The sequence below is a fragment of the Alosa alosa genome, chromosome 3, assembly GCF_017589495.1.
Source record: "Alosa alosa isolate M-15738 ecotype Scorff River chromosome 3, AALO_Geno_1.1, whole genome shotgun sequence".
Taxonomy (NCBI): domain Eukaryota; kingdom Metazoa; phylum Chordata; class Actinopteri; order Clupeiformes; family Clupeidae; genus Alosa; species Alosa alosa.
This window is the reverse complement of record NC_063191.1, coordinates 14665505-14683480: the sequence shown is the minus strand read 5'-3', so window position 1 is coordinate 14683480 and position 17976 is coordinate 14665505. Positions and strand designations below refer to the sequence as shown.

The 17976-nt window shown below is 42.1% G+C and overlaps 2 protein-coding genes and 1 long non-coding RNA gene across 5 annotated transcripts; all 3 read left to right on the top strand.

Annotated features, from left to right (window-relative positions):
- The first annotated feature begins 396 nt into the window (after positions 1–396).
- LOC125291574 lies at positions 397–4648 on the top strand. 2 transcript variants are annotated; one of them, XM_048238389.1, is made up of 8 exons: positions 397–635; positions 1029–1165; positions 1381–1447; positions 2074–2358; positions 2745–2987; positions 3181–3279; positions 3480–3653; positions 3938–4648. In XM_048238389.1, exons 3-8 carry the CDS (start codon positions 1393–1395, stop codon positions 3967–3969), a joined length of 888 nt encoding a protein of 295 aa, XP_048094346.1. In that variant the 5' UTR covers positions 397–635; positions 1029–1165; positions 1381–1392; the 3' UTR covers positions 3970–4648. The 2 variants fall into 2 exon arrangements, with proteins under 2 accessions (XP_048094346.1, XP_048094345.1); XM_048238388.1 differs by lacking the exon at positions 1029–1165.
- Positions 4649–7939: 3291 nt separating this feature from the next.
- LOC125292352 lies at positions 7940–17363 on the top strand. Its single transcript, XM_048239585.1, has 6 exons — positions 7940–8012; positions 14810–14902; positions 15366–15638; positions 16031–16267; positions 16470–16548; positions 16805–17363. The coding sequence occupies exons 2-6, from the start codon at positions 14851–14853 to the stop codon at positions 17016–17018; spliced, it is 855 nt and encodes a 284-aa protein (XP_048095542.1). The 5' UTR covers positions 7940–8012; positions 14810–14850; the 3' UTR covers positions 17019–17363.
- LOC125292353 lies at positions 10774–12060 on the top strand. Of its 2 annotated transcripts, XR_007193160.1 has the most exons (4): positions 10774–10860; positions 10942–11023; positions 11111–11165; positions 11346–12060. It is a non-coding gene; the product is annotated as an uncharacterized LOC125292353 (long non-coding RNA). The 2 variants fall into 2 exon arrangements; XR_007193159.1 differs by lacking the exon at positions 11346–12060 and having other exon boundaries at positions 11111–11326.
- Positions 17364–17976: the final 613 nt, after the last annotated feature.

The window sequence follows — 17976 nt, the reverse complement described above, 5'->3', positions numbered from 1 at the left end:
AGCATGGGAGGAGTAAAGCTACACTACGAGTCTTCCTAGTAGAACTTTCGCTGAAGCTATCATTTATTACACATTTGTTCCACTATTTTCATTCTGTAGCTTCATTCTATTCGTATAGTGCCACTTTGATATTGTGCCTACAGGAAATTTACAGAAACTTGGTAAGCAGGGAGTTCAATACCATTGCAAGATGAAGCTCTCTGAAACACTTAACTGTCTGTAACTAGTTATTGTTTTAAAAACACACAAAAAATATAACAAAACATACTCATAAAAAACATAATAAACACACAAACCATAGATATAGTTTTCTTCAACAATACCAGATTACACAGTTAAAGAGTGTGGTTTACACTAATAACAGACACTCCCTCTTAGCATTCCTCACAGACGGGTTAGACTACATTTTTTATTCAAACCAACTCCATACTCTTTTCCTTTCCCATTTGCTACGACACAACATATGGACTTTTAAGAAACATCACAATTTCTATATTCTATATTCCTGTGGAATAATCAATGGATTGTATGTTGGCACTGACAAGTCTACTCTCTACCGACAACTCAGGAGATTCCTAATGAAATGAAAGCCTTTGCACACAACCTCTCATTTCCATCAGTGTTATCCTTCTCAGGTAGGTGAATGAGAATAGTTTGTAATTTTCAATATGCGCGATAACAGACATTTGGGTCGTTAAGTTAATGCACTTTGAGGCGTAAAGGCCACTCAACTTTGCGTCGTGGCCGCATTAGGCTACCTCCTCCAACGTTTATTAACTTTTGCTATCCGAATTCTGTTGTCTATTATCCCTTACATATGCATAAACAACAGTACATATGATTTCTGTCATTTTCAGTAATGCATTCTCAGATTGTTTCGAAATACATAAGCAGGAACTAAATTTAAAGGGACACCAGGCAAGCCTGATGCTTTTGATGAAACTCCCCCTAGCGTCTGTACGTGTAGATACGTGTGCGAGCCCTCGCTCGGTCTGAAGCCCTTTTCCTTTTCTTTGCATCTTATCAAGGGTTTTCGCTGCTTCTTCGCCGGCTCTGTCATTATACACACGTCACTCTGTGCTGTGCCTCTGTGCTGGCGATGCAGGATGTAAAATGATCCTGCTTCTCACGATGTCTGAGACTTTGTGAGACTGAAGGTCGGCAGGTACAATACACTGAACTTGCAAGCGGGATATTCTTCCTACAGGCAGCAGGGGCAGGCGAGAGAGTCTTCATTCGCCTTGTAATGTGTCATTTAACCATATATCGACTTACGAAGATGATTAATTAACACGAAAATGTTGCCTGGTGTCCCTTTAATGAGAGGGAAAAAGATACAATTAGGAATCATTACATAACTAACCTTGTGTCACCTGGCAGGTATATCGGGAAATGAGTTTTACTCTGTCCGTACTGCTGCTTCAGTTACTGTCCGTCACCCACTCAGGTGAGTTCTTAGTGTTTTACTGTTTAGAAACATATTACTGACAACTGACCACATGAAATGATTTGCCCACCTCAAATGCAGTTCAAAGTGGCAAAGCTTTTGCATACCTCAGTGGTTTTAGAAGAAATACCGCCCCAAATGCAAAATAAGAATAGATTGTGTGGATTTTCTTATTGGTATGACAGGCAGATCAGCAGGGACAGGGATAAGGACATGAATAGGGAAAAAGATGGGGCCAGTGTTTTGTGACAAATTGTGACATAACCAGGTTTTAAAACGTGTTAACTCTTCCCTACTTATTAAACTATAGTCCATGGGAAATATAGACCCTTTCAACTGCATAGCGCAAACATGCACTCTTAAGGCATTTCCGCTGGCATAGAAAACAACATTGAGCTAATGGTAACTTAGCTAAAAATTGAAAACAAAAAGTCAAAATTTTGTAGAGCATTATAATGAAGTCTGATTCATTTTAGTTTCAAAGTATCTGCATTGGTTTTGGATGCTTCAACTGGAACCTCTAGGAACAAATCGAAAGGGTCTACAGTCAGCTCCCTCTCCCTCACCCTCTTAGCAGCTCACTACTGCTCTAAACCCTGATGCTGTTTTAATATTCATCCTTTTAGATGTCATCCAAAAATACACTTTGAGGAGTGGTTCTATTGAACTCATTGGACAGGTCCCAAATGTGCTTGTTGAGTCAGTCATGTGGACACGCAACAAAGACAAAGTTGCAGATTGGGATAAGGGAGACATGACGCCAACATATTATCCTACATTAGATAAGACTGAACTCAACATGGACACATGGGCTCTGACCCTCTCTGACCTGCAGCCTACATGTAATGGTCAATATGCACTTCAGATCAATGGTATAGAAACAGCCAAGTCTTTTCAACTGATTGTACTAGGTAAGAGTTTTTATTTCTTTTTTTTTGATTTATTGAAATGTCTGTGTGAATCTAAATTCACTGCTTACATTTAAAAACTGAACATTTCATCCATCGCAAGGATCCTGTATTTTTCGACTTACAATAACTCAGTTGTCACACTTTAAAATGCTTGGGTATTGATAGGCAAACTGTATAAGCATATGATGTAAATAGATAAATAATAGTCTATTGCTATGATAATGAATTTGAATGTTAAACAGGTGTTATACAGTATGTATTGTCATCAGTATGTAAAGTAAAATGTTATCTGTGAAAATAAATCTGTGTAATTGTGACTGGTGTGAATAAAAACTCAAACCAGATGAATAGCCTTTAAATGAAGTGTCGTTCGTATGCCTCCTCAGAATCTGTTCCTGGGCCAAACATCAGCACAAACTGTGACCAGAGGAGCTGCAACTTGACCTGTCAAGGAGCAGGTATTGATCACACTGAGTACAGCTGGACTGATAACCAAGGGAGAAACGAGAGAGGATCTGTGCTGAAGGTGGAGAAGACTAAGGGACTCGACAGGGTCTACACCTGCAACTTCAGCAATCCAGTGAGCTGGAATACAAGCAGCGTCAGAGAGAGAGAGCTGTTCCCTCCAGGTCAGCTCACTCAACAACAAGCGTCTTTTTATGTTTTCAAAAGTAAAAATCTCTAGAACAATGATTCCCTGCTCTTGACAACATAAACTCAATGTTATATCTTCAAGGGAGGGGTGTCAAGGGAGTAACATGTGTTAAATGTTGATAATCCTGGTATTTTATATTGAGAACATGTTGATCGTTTACTTTGCAGAAGATGCTAACCTGTACATTATCCTGGGATCTATGGGCGGGGCTGTCCTCATAGCTGCAGCTATTGGAATTGGAATTGCAGTGTACATCAAAAAGAGAAGTATACATGATATGGTGTCCGTGTCCGTTCAAACACTGATGGTAGAAAGAAGTTAATAAATGAGTAAACTTTCCTCTGTCGATTATGTGACAGTATTTTTCAGTGAGAATTCTAACAAATTCTTTCATTTGAACGATGCATTCAGTTAAGTTGTTAACTGTTTCATGCAAACCTAAAATAACATGGAGTTTTAAATCCAGAAGTGCCGGATGGAGAAGAGCAGGGTGGACAAGTGCCGGGTGGAAAAGAGCCAGGACCAGCAGATGAAGCGAATGGAGAGGATGAAAACAGGAGGTTCCTGCCATCACAACAGCCATTACAACAACAGGCACTGCAACAACAAGGAATTCAAATGTCACGAATTGAAAGTACCGGTAAACAAAATAAATTAGAAAACATTACGTTTTGTGAAATACAAAGAATTTATTTCTTTAGTAGAGTACAATATTAATCTAATATAATTTATAATGGAAATGAGATGTTTTAGACTAGGGTAAACATGTTGAATTTATAACTAACAGTTATCAAAGTAGTAGGCTATATTATTCAATCCAATTTTAAACAACATCATCAATTTGAGGTGCTCTATGCTGTGCTGTATGAATATAAACAATATATGTAGTTCTTCATGACAAGCTTTCTTCATCTACCTTTTCAGATGCTGTATGTGAGATGAACGCAATGGCATAAAAGAGCCAGATCCATTGAGGGCCATTACCCAATATTTAAGTACCGGTACTGTTACGTATCAAAGACTTGACCCACGTTTTTGAAGTACTGCAGTGGTGTGACATCCGAGCAGCCACAAAAATATTTTGTCCTGTGATTTGTCCTGCTTTGTTGAACAATACCAAAGGTGCTATTTCTGTCAGAACTGGATTTATTGTCACACTAGCTGTGGATGCATGAAAGATAGATCTTCTCATGAAATACACACACTATACACTTTTCTAAAATCGCTAGATTTGTGCCCATGTGACTTTTACCTCTTGTAAACTCTTAATAGGGAGATTCCTAAATGATTTCATGATTGTGTGTATTCTAGGGCAAATATAATGGGATGACAATTAAACGATAATGCAACGATGCCCAAACTCTTTGTTAGGAAGGGTCAGTGTTTACATGATGCAAATGCTGCTGTCATCACATTAATGAAGAATGATTTAGACTATATGTTTGTGTGACACGTAGGGGTTTTATTTCTTAAAGAGTGCTATATACATGTTTAAAATTTAAGATTGTTTAAATGTGTACACTTGTAAGTTATCCAGTATGTATCATTTTATTGTATATTCTTTTATTTTGACATGGTTTTCTTTTATCCTTCCAGCATTTGATTGAAAGATTAAATCTATCCATCTATATCTAATTCCAACATTGGTCAGTGGATTTATTACTCACAACGTGTTTGAAGATTATAAACCTTATACAGTATTTACCAGTGGTGAGCAGTGGTTGTAACCTTGCCACTGCAGCCGATGGATAACCAAGCCTAATTAGTGACATGAGGCAGTACTCCACAGCAATGCACATTGGCTGGACACAGACCACCACAACGTGTGCTGAATGCTGTGCCCTCTCATGCCACAGCTCTCTGTTGGTTGTAGCCTTGCCATAGCAGCCATTGGATAACCAAGCCTAATTATATATTTTGGCCCTTGGTTAAAATGTAATATATGTTATTTTGGACAATAGCGTTTGCTATAAACATAAACATAATCAACTGTGACTTCCTGCTCCATCACTGACTGCCACGCTAATAACATGAGGCAGTATTCCAGAGCAGTGTACATTGTCTAGAGACATACAGTATGTGTTGCATGCTGTAGACTACCCAACATCCCCAATGTTTTGCCCCATTTGCCTGTGTAGCAGAGAGTATGTTCTATCTATTCTGTTATGCCCCCCCCGAAAAGTAACCCATTGGTTTAGTCCAACTAGGTATGCCTTGACTGGCTATGATGGACACCTGGACAAGTGCCTTTTGTGAGAAATCAAGTGGAACATCCATGTGATTTTCTCAACTCTGCATATTCTGCCCTGTTGCATGGTAAATCATGGTGTTATTACATTCATGTGAAGAGTACACTGTGTGACTTACTCAGCTTTAATGACTGTATACCGTTCAATGACTGTAGCATTCTGAACTGAAATGGCTGTAATTTACAAACAGTTGTACGAGTATCCTGAGGCGGTTTAACAGACCAAACTTCCTCTTTTAGCTTAGCCCGTAGTGTGTGGTTTTTAACCGACTGTGTTAAGCCAAATGTTTGGTACTTTCTTCTGAGATTCGTTTTCTCTAAATCCATGTGGTTTATTCTTAGTGTGTAGGTCTTTACATTTGGAGTAGGCTAGTGTGTTATCAAAATGAAATGGTATCAGAGGTGTGAGCTGGTGTAGCCTACTCATGGCTACGCTGGCCCTCGACTGCTGTTTAAGCACCTCTGGGATTTTGATAGAATTTTTTAATTTACCGTCTATTAACCAAGGTTTATAAATTCATTATAATTCACATTTCAGGCTTATAGAGATGATGAAGGTCAGACTGTAATGGCTTCTCTATCAATGTAGAGTATGACTGCAGTGTGTAGGAAGGACTGCTGGAGGCGCTTGGTCCTGGCAGGGGAACGACGTCTAGCTCTACCACCGGTACGCTCAAGCCAATCCAAACTTTTCTCATCTGTTGTTCCTCGTTGGTGGATCACACTGCCAGCTCCTACAAGGGCAGAGACATCCTTCTCCATTTTCAGAAAACTCCTGAAGACCCAGCTCTTTAGAGAACACATCTTACAACAAGTCTTACTGATCCTAGCATAGTCTCAAAACAAGTAACTGCACTCACTGATGCACTTATTCACTCTAATGTTTTTAAATTGTCCTAAAATTGTTGAGAACTGCTCTAAAACTTAAACTGTTTACTATGTTGTTAGTCGCTTTGGCTAAAAAGCGTCAGCCAAATGTAATGTAATGTAATGTAATGTAATGTAATGTAATAAACAAAGTGATTACTGCTTCCTCTGTCTGTTCTTTCAGTGATGGTGGGAGAGTGGCTGAGTGCCCTGTCTGGAGATTATCTGAAGCGCTCTGCATTGCATTCTCTCAAACTCCTCCTGCTCTTTGAGGGCAAAGTAAATCAGCAGATCATCAACTGTCATACTTCATTGGGCCAGACCCCTCAACAGACACAGATGCTTTTGAAGTCAGCCCAGGTAGCGAGCAGTTGGAACCAGAGGCACTTCCTTCCCACCCAGATGTAAAGGGTTGAACTCTGAAATTGTTCTATCTATTGTCATTTATTCTGTAGTGTTATGCGACTTATTGTGAGGTATGTCTTTGCTTTGTGGTCCACCTGTTGTGAGTTGAGTTGTGTTCCTCTGAGAGTTGAGAGTTGTAAGTTGTGGGACAGAGTGAGAGGAAGAGAAGGGAGGTGGAGGGAGAGAGAGGGAGAGTGGGAGGTGGAGGGAGAGAAAGGAGGAGGAAGGTGGAGGGAGAGAGGAAGGTAGAGGGAGAGTGGGAGGTGGAGGGAGAGAGTGGGAGGTGGAGGGAGAGAGGAAGGTGGAGGGAGAGTGGGAGGTGGAGGGAGAGAGGGAGGTAGAGGGAGAGTGGGAGGTGGAGGGAGAGAGAGGGAGGTGGAGGGAGAGAGAGGGAGAGAGTGGGAGGTGGAGGGAGAGAGGAAGGTGGAGGGAGAGAAAGGAGGAGGAAGGTGGAGGGAGAGAGGAAGGTAGAGGGAGAGTGGGAGGTGGAGGGAGAGAGAGGGAGAGAGTGGGAGGTGGAGGGAGAGAGGAAGGTGGAGGGAGAGTGGGAGGTGGAGGGAGAGAGGGAGGTAGAGGGAGAGTGGGAGGTAGAGGGAGAGTGGGAGGTGGAGGGAGAGAGAGGGAGGTGGAGGGAGAGGAGCATGAAGGGGTGAACAAGGATGGCTACATCTGAACAAGGCAGGAAAAGATCTATGGGAACACGGGAACATTCTCAAAACTCTAAATCTATGCAAAGACCTGTATCACGACCCATGTACCACATGTTCATCTGAATTCAGAACGGCCAGGAAGGTTATTACCCTTGTGGTTCCAAATTGCTTCCTGTGCTGGTAAGACACAAGATCCTGGGGGTGCGGTCAGTGTTGGGCAAGCTTCTTAGAAAATGTAGCTTGAATGTAGCCTAAATGAAGCTTAAAGGTGAAATCTAGCAATTGTTCATATAGATCTCTGTTTCTCAAGGTCACCGAGTATTGTCAGTACAAATAAAAAATTCTTCATGGAGAGAGTGAGAGACTGTTGCAAAGACCTGCATCATGTACCACATCTGCATTCAGAACGGCCAGGGAAGGTTATTACCCTTCCACATCACTTCCTGTGCCAGTAAGACACAAGATCATGTGGGTGTGTGTGTGTGTGGTTGGGGGGGTTGTGACATGCATATAAAGCATTGTACATGACAAGCTCAGAAAGATACAATTTAGTGATAACCTCACAGACATGAGGGGGGGGGGGTGGACAGGAAACAAGACCAAAAAGCTGGTTCAGACAGGATTCATGTTGAATGGGTGTTTGAATGAGAAGGAGAGAGGAGGGGGTGGAGTGTCTTTGAGGCCTGATGCATGAGGAGGGACACACACAGCCCAATCAGCACACTCTTGGCTGAGCCGACCACGGAGACAGTAACACATGCACGGAAGATCACACAGGCCGGTGACAGCATCAAACCTTCCGTTCCTCATTCCGCAGTACATCAAATCTGTAAGTGTCTGAGATGTAGAGTTACTTGTTGACAATGTCTGTGTGAAAAGTTCTTGTTTAAATTCAATGACTTCCTTCTGGCAGGGCTTTCCTTTGATTATCTGATAGTGCAACTCACATCTTTGTGAAATAGAGGTCATATCAGTCCATTGTTTTTATTGTGTGTGTGTGTGTGTGTGTGCGCGTGTAGGGGGGTAAACTTTTTTCCCATTTCTGTGTGTATGTGTTGTATAGGTTTCTTCCTATATGTATCTCCAATTCTAGGGAGTTTTTCCTTGCCCCTGTTACCCCGGTTACCCTGTTACCCATGGGCCTTCCTTCTTTCTTTCTTCCTTTTCTTTTCTCCCTCTTTTCTTTTTCTCTGATTGCCTACATTCTGTAAAGCGCCATGATACATGTGTAATGTTTTGGCGCTATATAAGCACAATAAATTAATTAATTAAAAAATGTGTATGTGTGTGTGATTTTATTTGCACATACAACAATTTCAAGTCTATGTGTATGTGTTTGTGTGTGTTCTTATGTGTGTAAATTCTGTATAACTGTGCAAAAGATGAATGTGTGGTGAAGATGGCATTGCACAATTCACCTGTTGAAGGATTCTCTCTCTCTCACTCTCTCATCACACATAACATGTCTAGTTTGTCATTTTGCAATGTCACTGGTGAGGGAAGAGGTCTTGCAGGGGAAAGGAGGATGTGGTTTATGAGACACCTGAAGCTCTGTCGGCATGAGGTCATATGAAAACTCCCATCTCTGTCATTTTTTTTTTGTCATTTATTCTGAAGTGTTCTATGAGATTATGGTATTGTAGCGTCGGTGGATGTACATGTCTAACGTTGAATGAGTGTCTCCCAGAATGCAGTGCGAGTGAATGCTAGAATGTGTAATGTCGGTTATAATAGTTGTAGTTACGTTTACCATGTTGTGTATTTGTTAGCGTGTTAGTCTCTTTGGTTGTACCTCATGTGTTTATCCTCGTGTTGATGTGTGTGGTAAACCCTTATTGTGTGTTACATGTACGGCATGAGACTACCCCTGTGTTGCCCTTTGTAGTTATCCGTATGCGCAATTGTTTCTGAAACTCTCTCTTCCAATATATGGCTGCCCTGGCCAAAGGTGAATCTTGTCTACAAGTGAGATCGCTACGTTGGTGTCAGAAGTGGGATTCGTCCCTCCCGGATGGCGAAGATCTACGCCAGATCTAGATGTAGAAGAAGGCTGAAGATCAGACCAGACCAGCAAGATGGCGGCGAAGTTCAGCAGTTGGTCCAATGGTCCTTTTAAGGATTAGCCAGCTCGCTGAGCTCGCCACTGCGGAGGTTGAAGAATCTTCCAGCCCGGCGCGGGACCTATGCAGGCGACCAGCCCTCACAGCCAACGAGAGTTGCCAGCACTGTGTGACGACCTTGGAACACGACCACAGCGGCCGGGTTTACACCGCCAGCTACTGAAGAACTTCCAGAGCGTCAGCTGCCAGTCGAGAGTGTGATGGAGTCATAGCTGCTAGTTCGGGAGCTTGCGGTGCTCCAGCTAGTGACCAAGAGGGTAACGTCGACCTGTAGAGCCTTGGGAGCTATATCGTTTTGTGGACTGTTGTGGACTGATTTATTGAAAGTGAAGTGTTACATGAGATTATGGTATGTTTGTGCTTTGTGGTCCACCTTGTGAGTTGAGTTATGCAGAGTCTGTGTGTGTGTGTGGGGGTCCCTGTCTACTATAGGAGCATCTTATCTTGTTGATTGAAACTCATATCTCTGTTTCTGTCTCATTTATTTTATATCATTCATTCTGAAGTGTTACCAGTGGCGTAACTATAGCAGCAAGTGCAGTCGCACCAGGGCCCGTGACCTCCCGGGGCCCGTCGCTACCCCCGCCCTGCCTCCTTTTTTTTTATAATCTTGTCGCCCAGAGTATCTTTCTTTCTACTGAGATGCAGCAAGGATTTCTGGGTAGGCTAAGTGATTTGTTGTGATTTTTGAATGGATGGTGGCTGCACATTTCAGTCATCGTTCCGACCAAAATGCCCTTCAAACACAAGAGCGGCTGCAAGAAGCGGCAGGAGCGTAAAGAGCAAGGGGAAAGGGTGTACTGCTCTCATGTTGTTTCTGACATTGCCTTTGACTGTTGCAACAGCTGAGCGATCTTTTTCCAAACTCAAACTTAGGGGTGGGTTAGCTATCCTGTCCATTGAAAATACGAGAGCCAGAGCATTAAATATTGGGAACATCGTTGACGATTTTGCACAACGATAGGCTCGTAAGATGGCCTTTTTCTAATGGCCTAATTCACGCATATTGAGGATTGTATGCATATGAATGATTTTATTTGGTTTCTGCATGGTTAAATAAGTTAGGCTACATTAAGTTTTGTTTCTGCGCAGTGCGAGTTTATAAGCAAGCAATCTACGCTTGCAGTTTCAGCAGAGGGTTGAAAAGGCGCATTGAGTGTTCCCATAATTCCATGCGAGTTGATGTTAATACAGTAATATTAGATTACCCTGGCCTGCAGGCTGTTAATAAAATAATTTTAATGTTTTCACATGTAATGGATCCTATGTAGTCGTGTGTTTTTTATTTGAAATTGTAATCTGTAACTACTAAACTACTTCGGTGCCTCAGGCCCTTTGCATAAACAATTGAAGTCACTCTTAATGTGTATTGCATGTGTAGCCATTGAGTACGCCCCCAATTGATTACATGGGCCGGCCCCATAATTTACATCACATGTCGTAAACCACTTCCCCATTTAGCCTAGGCCTTAAATCGCTATATGTAGCAGCATTTGGATGGTGCTGTGTTGCTCGGCTCTTTCGGAATATAATCCCCCCCCGGTCGCTGCAAGGAAGGTAAGCCAGGGTATATTTTGGTGTCCAGCAGACGCTCGTATTAATGCCCCCTTAATTCACATTTATGCATTCACTCATTAGATTGCAGTTTTTGACGGTGAGCTCCCAGCGAACACTCGGCCACATTCCTCCCTTGTCCTAAGCCCCTCGGTCTGCTGATAAGGTGCGTTTTAATTCTTTGAATTTTGACTAGATGATTCAGTGTGTGTGTGTGCTAGTTTTAATATTATATTCTGGGAATGGTTAACAGGTGGGTTCTGCACTACGACTGGTCGAATTGGCACTCAGTTTAGCGTGGATGCAAGGTAATACCAGCATGTACTGTCATGGGTTGCATTGCGTATCTGTTGCTGTTCAAATGTAATGCTAATGCTACTCTGTTTGCCTTCAGGAAGAGCTACCTATTGCCATTGCTGTTTTGCCTTGTATTTTATTTATGATTTTTACAATTTGTTTTGTTTACGTGTAATATATCTCGCACACAGACGCGGCTGTCTGGGCTGGCTGATTGTGGGTGATCTGTCTCGTTACGCCTGCATGTCCGTGTGCTTTGAGGGGGGAAGTTTGTGTCTGCGTCTCGGATCATTTTATTGTTTGTTTTGTTTGTGACCAACTGTGTTCGTCTCGTAAATACAATTAAGCTGCATCAGCATCACCCTTAGTGGCTGTATATCGCCACAGCTGGGGATCGGTCGGGCCCACTGGTGGTTGGGTACTCTTTGCTCCCTCGTATTGGTCACCTGCATGCTTAGTGTGTTTCCCTATAGCGTGTTTGTGTACACTCTTAACTGCGTGTTTGCACCACCCTTTGCTGTGAGTGTGGCTATCAGCGTGTGCGTGTGTGTGACTATTTTTGCACAGGTAAATTGGTGTCTCTTCTGGGTGCTTTCCCTCCCTCCAGTGGCCCACCTGACATACTTTCCCAGCTGGTACAGTATTTCTTGTCCCTTTTTTACACAAGATACATGCATATTTATATTGGACTGTAAACTGTTGTGATTGTGCTTGATTGTAAACTACCTATTTAATGAACTAAATTTAGTGACCTCTAATAAAATACATATATATTTTACTAACTATTTCCCTTCCAGCAGTTGATTTGCCTCCAAAAACATTAATAAAACTTTGCATGAACTTGAGAATTGGGTCTCTGCTCTCTCTGTCCATATAAGAACTTGTGTTTTAAGGTGTTATAATTGAGTAGGGTACATTTCCCAGTTTCTGGGTGGCGTAGTCGGGTTCATTTGCGTGACTTTGGACTCTTATGGGCCCTGGTCACACATGTATCAGAGATAATTCATCCTGGGCCAAAGAATGTAAGTATTGGGCCCGCGGAGCGCACTTGCACCTGGACCCACCATTAGTGTTGCACGGTGTATCGATACTAAAAAGGTATCACGATGCCTTCACGCAAAAAACGATGCGATTTCCGACGTTTTTAGAATCGATACTTCATTTAAATTAACGTTCTGTGTCTGCGTGAACTGCTGCTCTCACTGCTCCTTGCATGCATTTAGACAAGTGGGCGTGTCAAGCAGGCAGCTCTGAGTGAGTGAGTGCGCAGCCAACGTCAACATACAGTAGTTCTTTGCGGACAGTCCTCGGCCTTGTGGATAAAACAAAAGGTGAAGTGAATACATCACGAATAGTGAAGGCAAGCCATCAGGTACACAGAGGCCCGTTTGTGAAATATGTTTCAAAGTCATTTAAAAGCAGTAGGCTACGCATGGAACTTGGCTAAACACCTTGCAGACATATCCCAACATTTTTGTTTAAAGAACGACAGGTTAACTAATATGCTATAGAAAAAAATTTAACTACATGGTTAGTGGCAAGTTCTTCTCTTCTGTTTTAGTCTAGCCTAAGTGAAACGAGTAGGCTATGGTTCTCTGGGATAAAGCGAACCTTCCTTCATCAATGAATTTTGACGAGACATAACGATCTTTAATCATTTTGACGAGACATAACGAGCTGTAATCATAGGGTGCTAACGTGATGAAAGCGCAATGTTCACGCCAGAATAACATTACCATAACTTGTAAACAATCTATTTCATGTTCGGTCAGTACTACTGTTAATATTTGTCATGGCATGTAGACTGCAATTTGTTCAATAAGTATTGTCCAGATGTAGGATAGGCTACCCGAAATGCGCTAATTAAAGCACACAGCATCAAAGCGTGTTGAGTCCTAATAATAATAGCGGGTTATTGTTACGTGGTAGCAAATCATGTTATCAAAGAAATAGACGTAGGCTAATGTAGGAATGCACACAGACATATTGCAACAGGTAATGGTGTAGGCCTATCTGACGAAGACCTGAGAGGTTGGAACGTCGCAACTTTGCAACTGTCAAAGAAATCCCATGAACACGGGAAAGCCTAGGGAAGCCTATCCTGTACATCAGATGGCCTAAAGATTAGGCCCCTCTGCATAGCATTCAGTGATTTGCATGCAGTAATTTCAACACTGACCTTGATCTAGCCTAGTTTGGCTATTTAAAGCTACTTTATTGGCAAAACACAACACAATGTAAATGAACTATAACAAAAAATAAAGGACTTAATCACACAAAGTAGGCCTACTATTTTACTGACTATAAAAATAATAATTATGTAGGAAGTTTAGAACCCAGAATTGACCTGAACACTACAAAAGTGCACTGAATTCAACACAAATGACTAAATACACTTGGAGGAGGTATGAGTCCTTTCTTTTCCAGATATCTTAGGATTTCGCCGTAGTAACGTTTCAGTATCGAGCATCGTGATATTTATGGCAGGTATCGTATCGAAGTCATAATTTTGGTATTGTGACAACACTACCCACCATTGGTTTGTTACGCCACTGCTATCATTCATGAAGGCACACCAGCGCACATCCATGCAACTTGCACGATTACAATGGGAAACATAATTAGAATAAAGATATTACGAAATACTGTACATCTCATGATGGGTAGTTATTCACCATCATTTGCAAATTGGTAATGACGGTTAAAAGTGATAGGGGAGAGGTGAGACACACCTATGGAGCACAGCTGAAGACGCACTGTCACAAGATAAGCAACTCCTCTGCAGGATAAATGTTTTTTTATTTAGTCATTTGAGCAATATTAGGGTAAGTGTTGCTTTTTCCAGCCTATGTTTTCGATGGTAACCCATTGTCAGTCAATAGTGAAAGTAACTGCATATAACTGTCTTGTCGTTGACTGACACCATGGTGATGTTAGTTTCATTTTGACAATGAGTTCAAATAATAGAGTTCAAATGCGTGAAGGCTATGCTAGGTTTTAGTAAAGCATGGTTTAGTGGAATGACAATTCCATACGGTCTCCCAAGCAGCCTCCTTCAAATGCGCCGTTGAATGTCAAAATACCGATGCATTTATTTGACATCGCGCTTTGCGCCGGTAAAGGAAATGGCAGATGTCATTTTCATTGGTTTAAATGATGTTATACGCCCCAAACACACCCATGACTGATTAAAAACAAGGAACACCTTGTTGCACCATGCGCTCGACGTTTGATAATGAAAACCCTCCCAATGTGGACTGGACATCCTACTAAATTTGAAGAAGTTTTTGACAAGTGACGATGTGCTTTTGACTGTCATGATAGGGCCCTAGATTTCATTCAGTCGTTTACACCTTACAGGTCAAACTCTCTGACTAACTCATAGGATTTCAGTGACGAGCATCTTGTCTTCCTGTTGTGTGATCTCTGTAATTTCTTTTTTTGCTATTTATTCTGAATTGTTATGACCTTATGGTATGTGTTTCTGCTTTGTGGTCCACCTGTTGTATTTTTCTGAGAGTTGTGAGCATGGGGAGGGTGTGTGTGTGTGTGTGTAGGTGTGTGTGCCTCTATGTTTGCCTCACATACTTCTCTGTGTGTAGGAGAAATTTAATGTTTACAGTTGCCAACTTCTCCTGTCTGTGTGGTCATGCAGGTGCTGTCCCAGCTGTGACAGATCGAGCAGAGACACCCAAGATGACCCTCCTGTTCCTGCTGGTCTTGGCTAGACTCCTCATCAGCACTCGAAGTAAGACCCACTCCTCCTCAGTCATCCCTCCCTCCCTTTCTCCATCTTCCTTTCACATTTTCATCCCCCACTCCCTTACCCCTTTTATCGCCTGTGTGTGTGTGTGTGTGTGTGTAATGTGTGTGTGTGTGTGTAGGTATGTTATTGGAAAGATGAGCACAAGGTAGAAAACATGTCAGTGTAACACTAGAGTGTGGAGGGAGATACAGCATTTCTTACAACATCTCTTACTCACCCAATTACTCACATCTAGACTGTGGCTCTTGGCTACTTCGGGTTGTTATCTTTGATGTGGTGTTTTACTATTACTTTTGTTTGCATATTGGTCCTAGAATTGATCAACATGTTTATCTCATGTTAAATTGATTTCCCTTGTGTTCTATCTCCTGTGTTATTGAGACACAGAGCGGTCCATGAAGGTTGTTAGACCTGCAGTTAAATTCACTCTAATCCTGTTCTACAGATGCTGATGTGCATGGAGGGAGAGGACAATCCATCACTCTGCCTGTAGACAAACCAGACATACATTTAGACAATGTTCAGTGGATACACAACAACACAGTCATTGCTCATTTGTATCAAGGGGAGCCACCAGGGTGCCTTCATGACAACATGGTGCTGGACGATAAAACATTTTCTCTAACCATATCAGACCTTCAGCTGAATGCTATGGGCTCATACAAGTTTAATGCAGACGGCCTTGACACAGCACTTGTCTACCAGGTTGTTGTTTTTGGTGAGTAAGATTTGTGAGTTGTTTGTTTGTTTGTTTTTAAAGCAACACAACGTTATTTCTTTAACCTAGAGATGACTTCAAACTCATTTTGATGTTCCACTGACTTAGTAGTGGAGACAATGATGTCTGTCATTGTTACTGTGTGCCTGGAATACCTAGTATTGCACTATAACTTATACTGTGCAAGTAATGCCACCTAGTGGCCACTTTGACGGACTGGCTATACCTTTAGAGCTGTGTTCCAACACTGAAAAATGACAATAGCCTAAAGATGTTGAAAATGGATGACAATGAATAAGTAGCAACTCTTGTATTGTGTTGCTTTAATATTAGAAGTTCACTGTGAGTGAGGCAGACTCAGTTACATTAAAATTATTTTTACATTTTTGCAGATCTTGTCCAGAGGCCCATTATTATTCCACACTGCAACTCCACTAGCTGCACCCTAAACTGTACAGGGGCGGATAAGGAAAAGACTGAGGTCAGCTGGACAGATAGCAAAGGGGGAAAGGAGTCTGGTCCAGTTTGGGTTGTGGAGAGGAGTGAACATCTGAATGTGATCTACACCTGCAACTCCAGTAATCCAGTGAGCTGGAAAACCAACAGCATCTCAGAGAGAGACATGTTAGGTTAGTGAAGAGACCATATCTGAGTTTGAGAATGCCCTTGTATGATGTTCTAGAATATCATGGGGGAAATCTAAAGCCTGCCACACACCAGTGCTGAAATGGTGGTGTCAACATATTCTAAAATAACCCTGACAGAGCAGCACATGTCATCACAATATGTAAAAGACAGAGGTGTTTACTTAATGATATTATTTATTTTCAGAATCCATTGGCAGAAAACATTTGATGGTTTGGGTAACATTGGCCCTCCTCACACTAGTGATCTCACTACTAATGTGGAGGTATGTTTACTACTGTTTTGCTCATTGCAACAGATATGTTTAGGAGCTTAGAAAGAATCCCGCACATTGGCCATTTTGCAAGCAATTATTTATTTAGCAAATACAATGTTTCGGTCTTACACCTTCATCAGGTAAATTCAAATATGTTTATAAATGTATTACAGTAGCATTGCAAACTCTTTTATATCATTCTGGAAAATAGGAATAGAGTATTTTGGGCAAGACGTAGTGATGTCATATGTTTTGTATGTTAAAGGTGCTGTGTCAGGCGGACACCGATTGATGGAGTTGGCCACAGCTGGATGGATACACTTCTTTCCTGGGACCAAACAGGTCTCCACCGTTCCTGTCTAACTGAGGGACGGCTACACCAGCCAAGAGTGTCTCTGCCTCGGTGGTCATCGGCCAGAAAGGTCACCATTGCAGCTCCCCAACAGTGGCCTGAGAGCCCGGGTGTGTTGGAGGAGTGAAGCCGCTGGCAAACAAGGCCGTGCTCACACGTTGGGGATCTTCAGCATCCCAGCTGACATCAGGGACTCTCTGTTAACAGCTTGGAGACTCAACACTGAGGGTCCTCTGTGCCATCAGGAGGCCACTACCCTGCTATTGTGTTCCAGCCCTGATGATTCAGAGACTGTAAGCGCTTTCAGACATACGTGTAAGACCGGAGGTTCTGCCGATGTTAAACGGTGGGGCCGTATATCTGAACGACATAACTTGTCATGTGGAAGTCCGAATTCACCCGGTGTTTATACTACTCCCCCCCTAGTGTTTCCTCCGGACATTATGTAAATGTGCTGTGTCTGAATGAAGCATAGAACATGCGGTTAAGATTCACACCTAGTGAGAGGGCGTGTTGGTGACGTTTCTTTCGTGCGTCCATGTGGTTAGATCTGACTTAAATGCCAGTGTTATGATGGAGTGGCATAATGCTGTCCAGAAAATCTCCGACCTGGAAAGATGCAGACATCACGGAGATACTGTCCATGAGGGCATACAACATTTTGATAGAACACATTAATGGAATGGCAAGAGACGTTGTAGCCTACAATTGCATGGCAAGGCCAAATAAATTCAAAAGACTGAATCACCATAAGCAGAAGGCGCTAAAAAGGCAGTAGCCTACAGCGACGATAACAGGAGTATTTAATAAATTGTTAGCCAACACGGTTTTCTGTTCATTGATACCTCGCTGAGCTCGCTGATATTTGTTGAGCATATATGCCTAGAGAAAATGAAAACGAAGAAAAGCCAACTTTGTTACAAGCTCCCACGTAAAAGCAATAGACACATGGGGAGAGGATGCTTTTGGAAAAAATAAACCATGAAAAAACGAACAACTTCACTGTTATGTTAGTATTTTGTTTATTGCTTAAAAACTTTGTATGATAGCCTTGCAGTCTTGAGTTAGCCTACTGAATTGGCTGG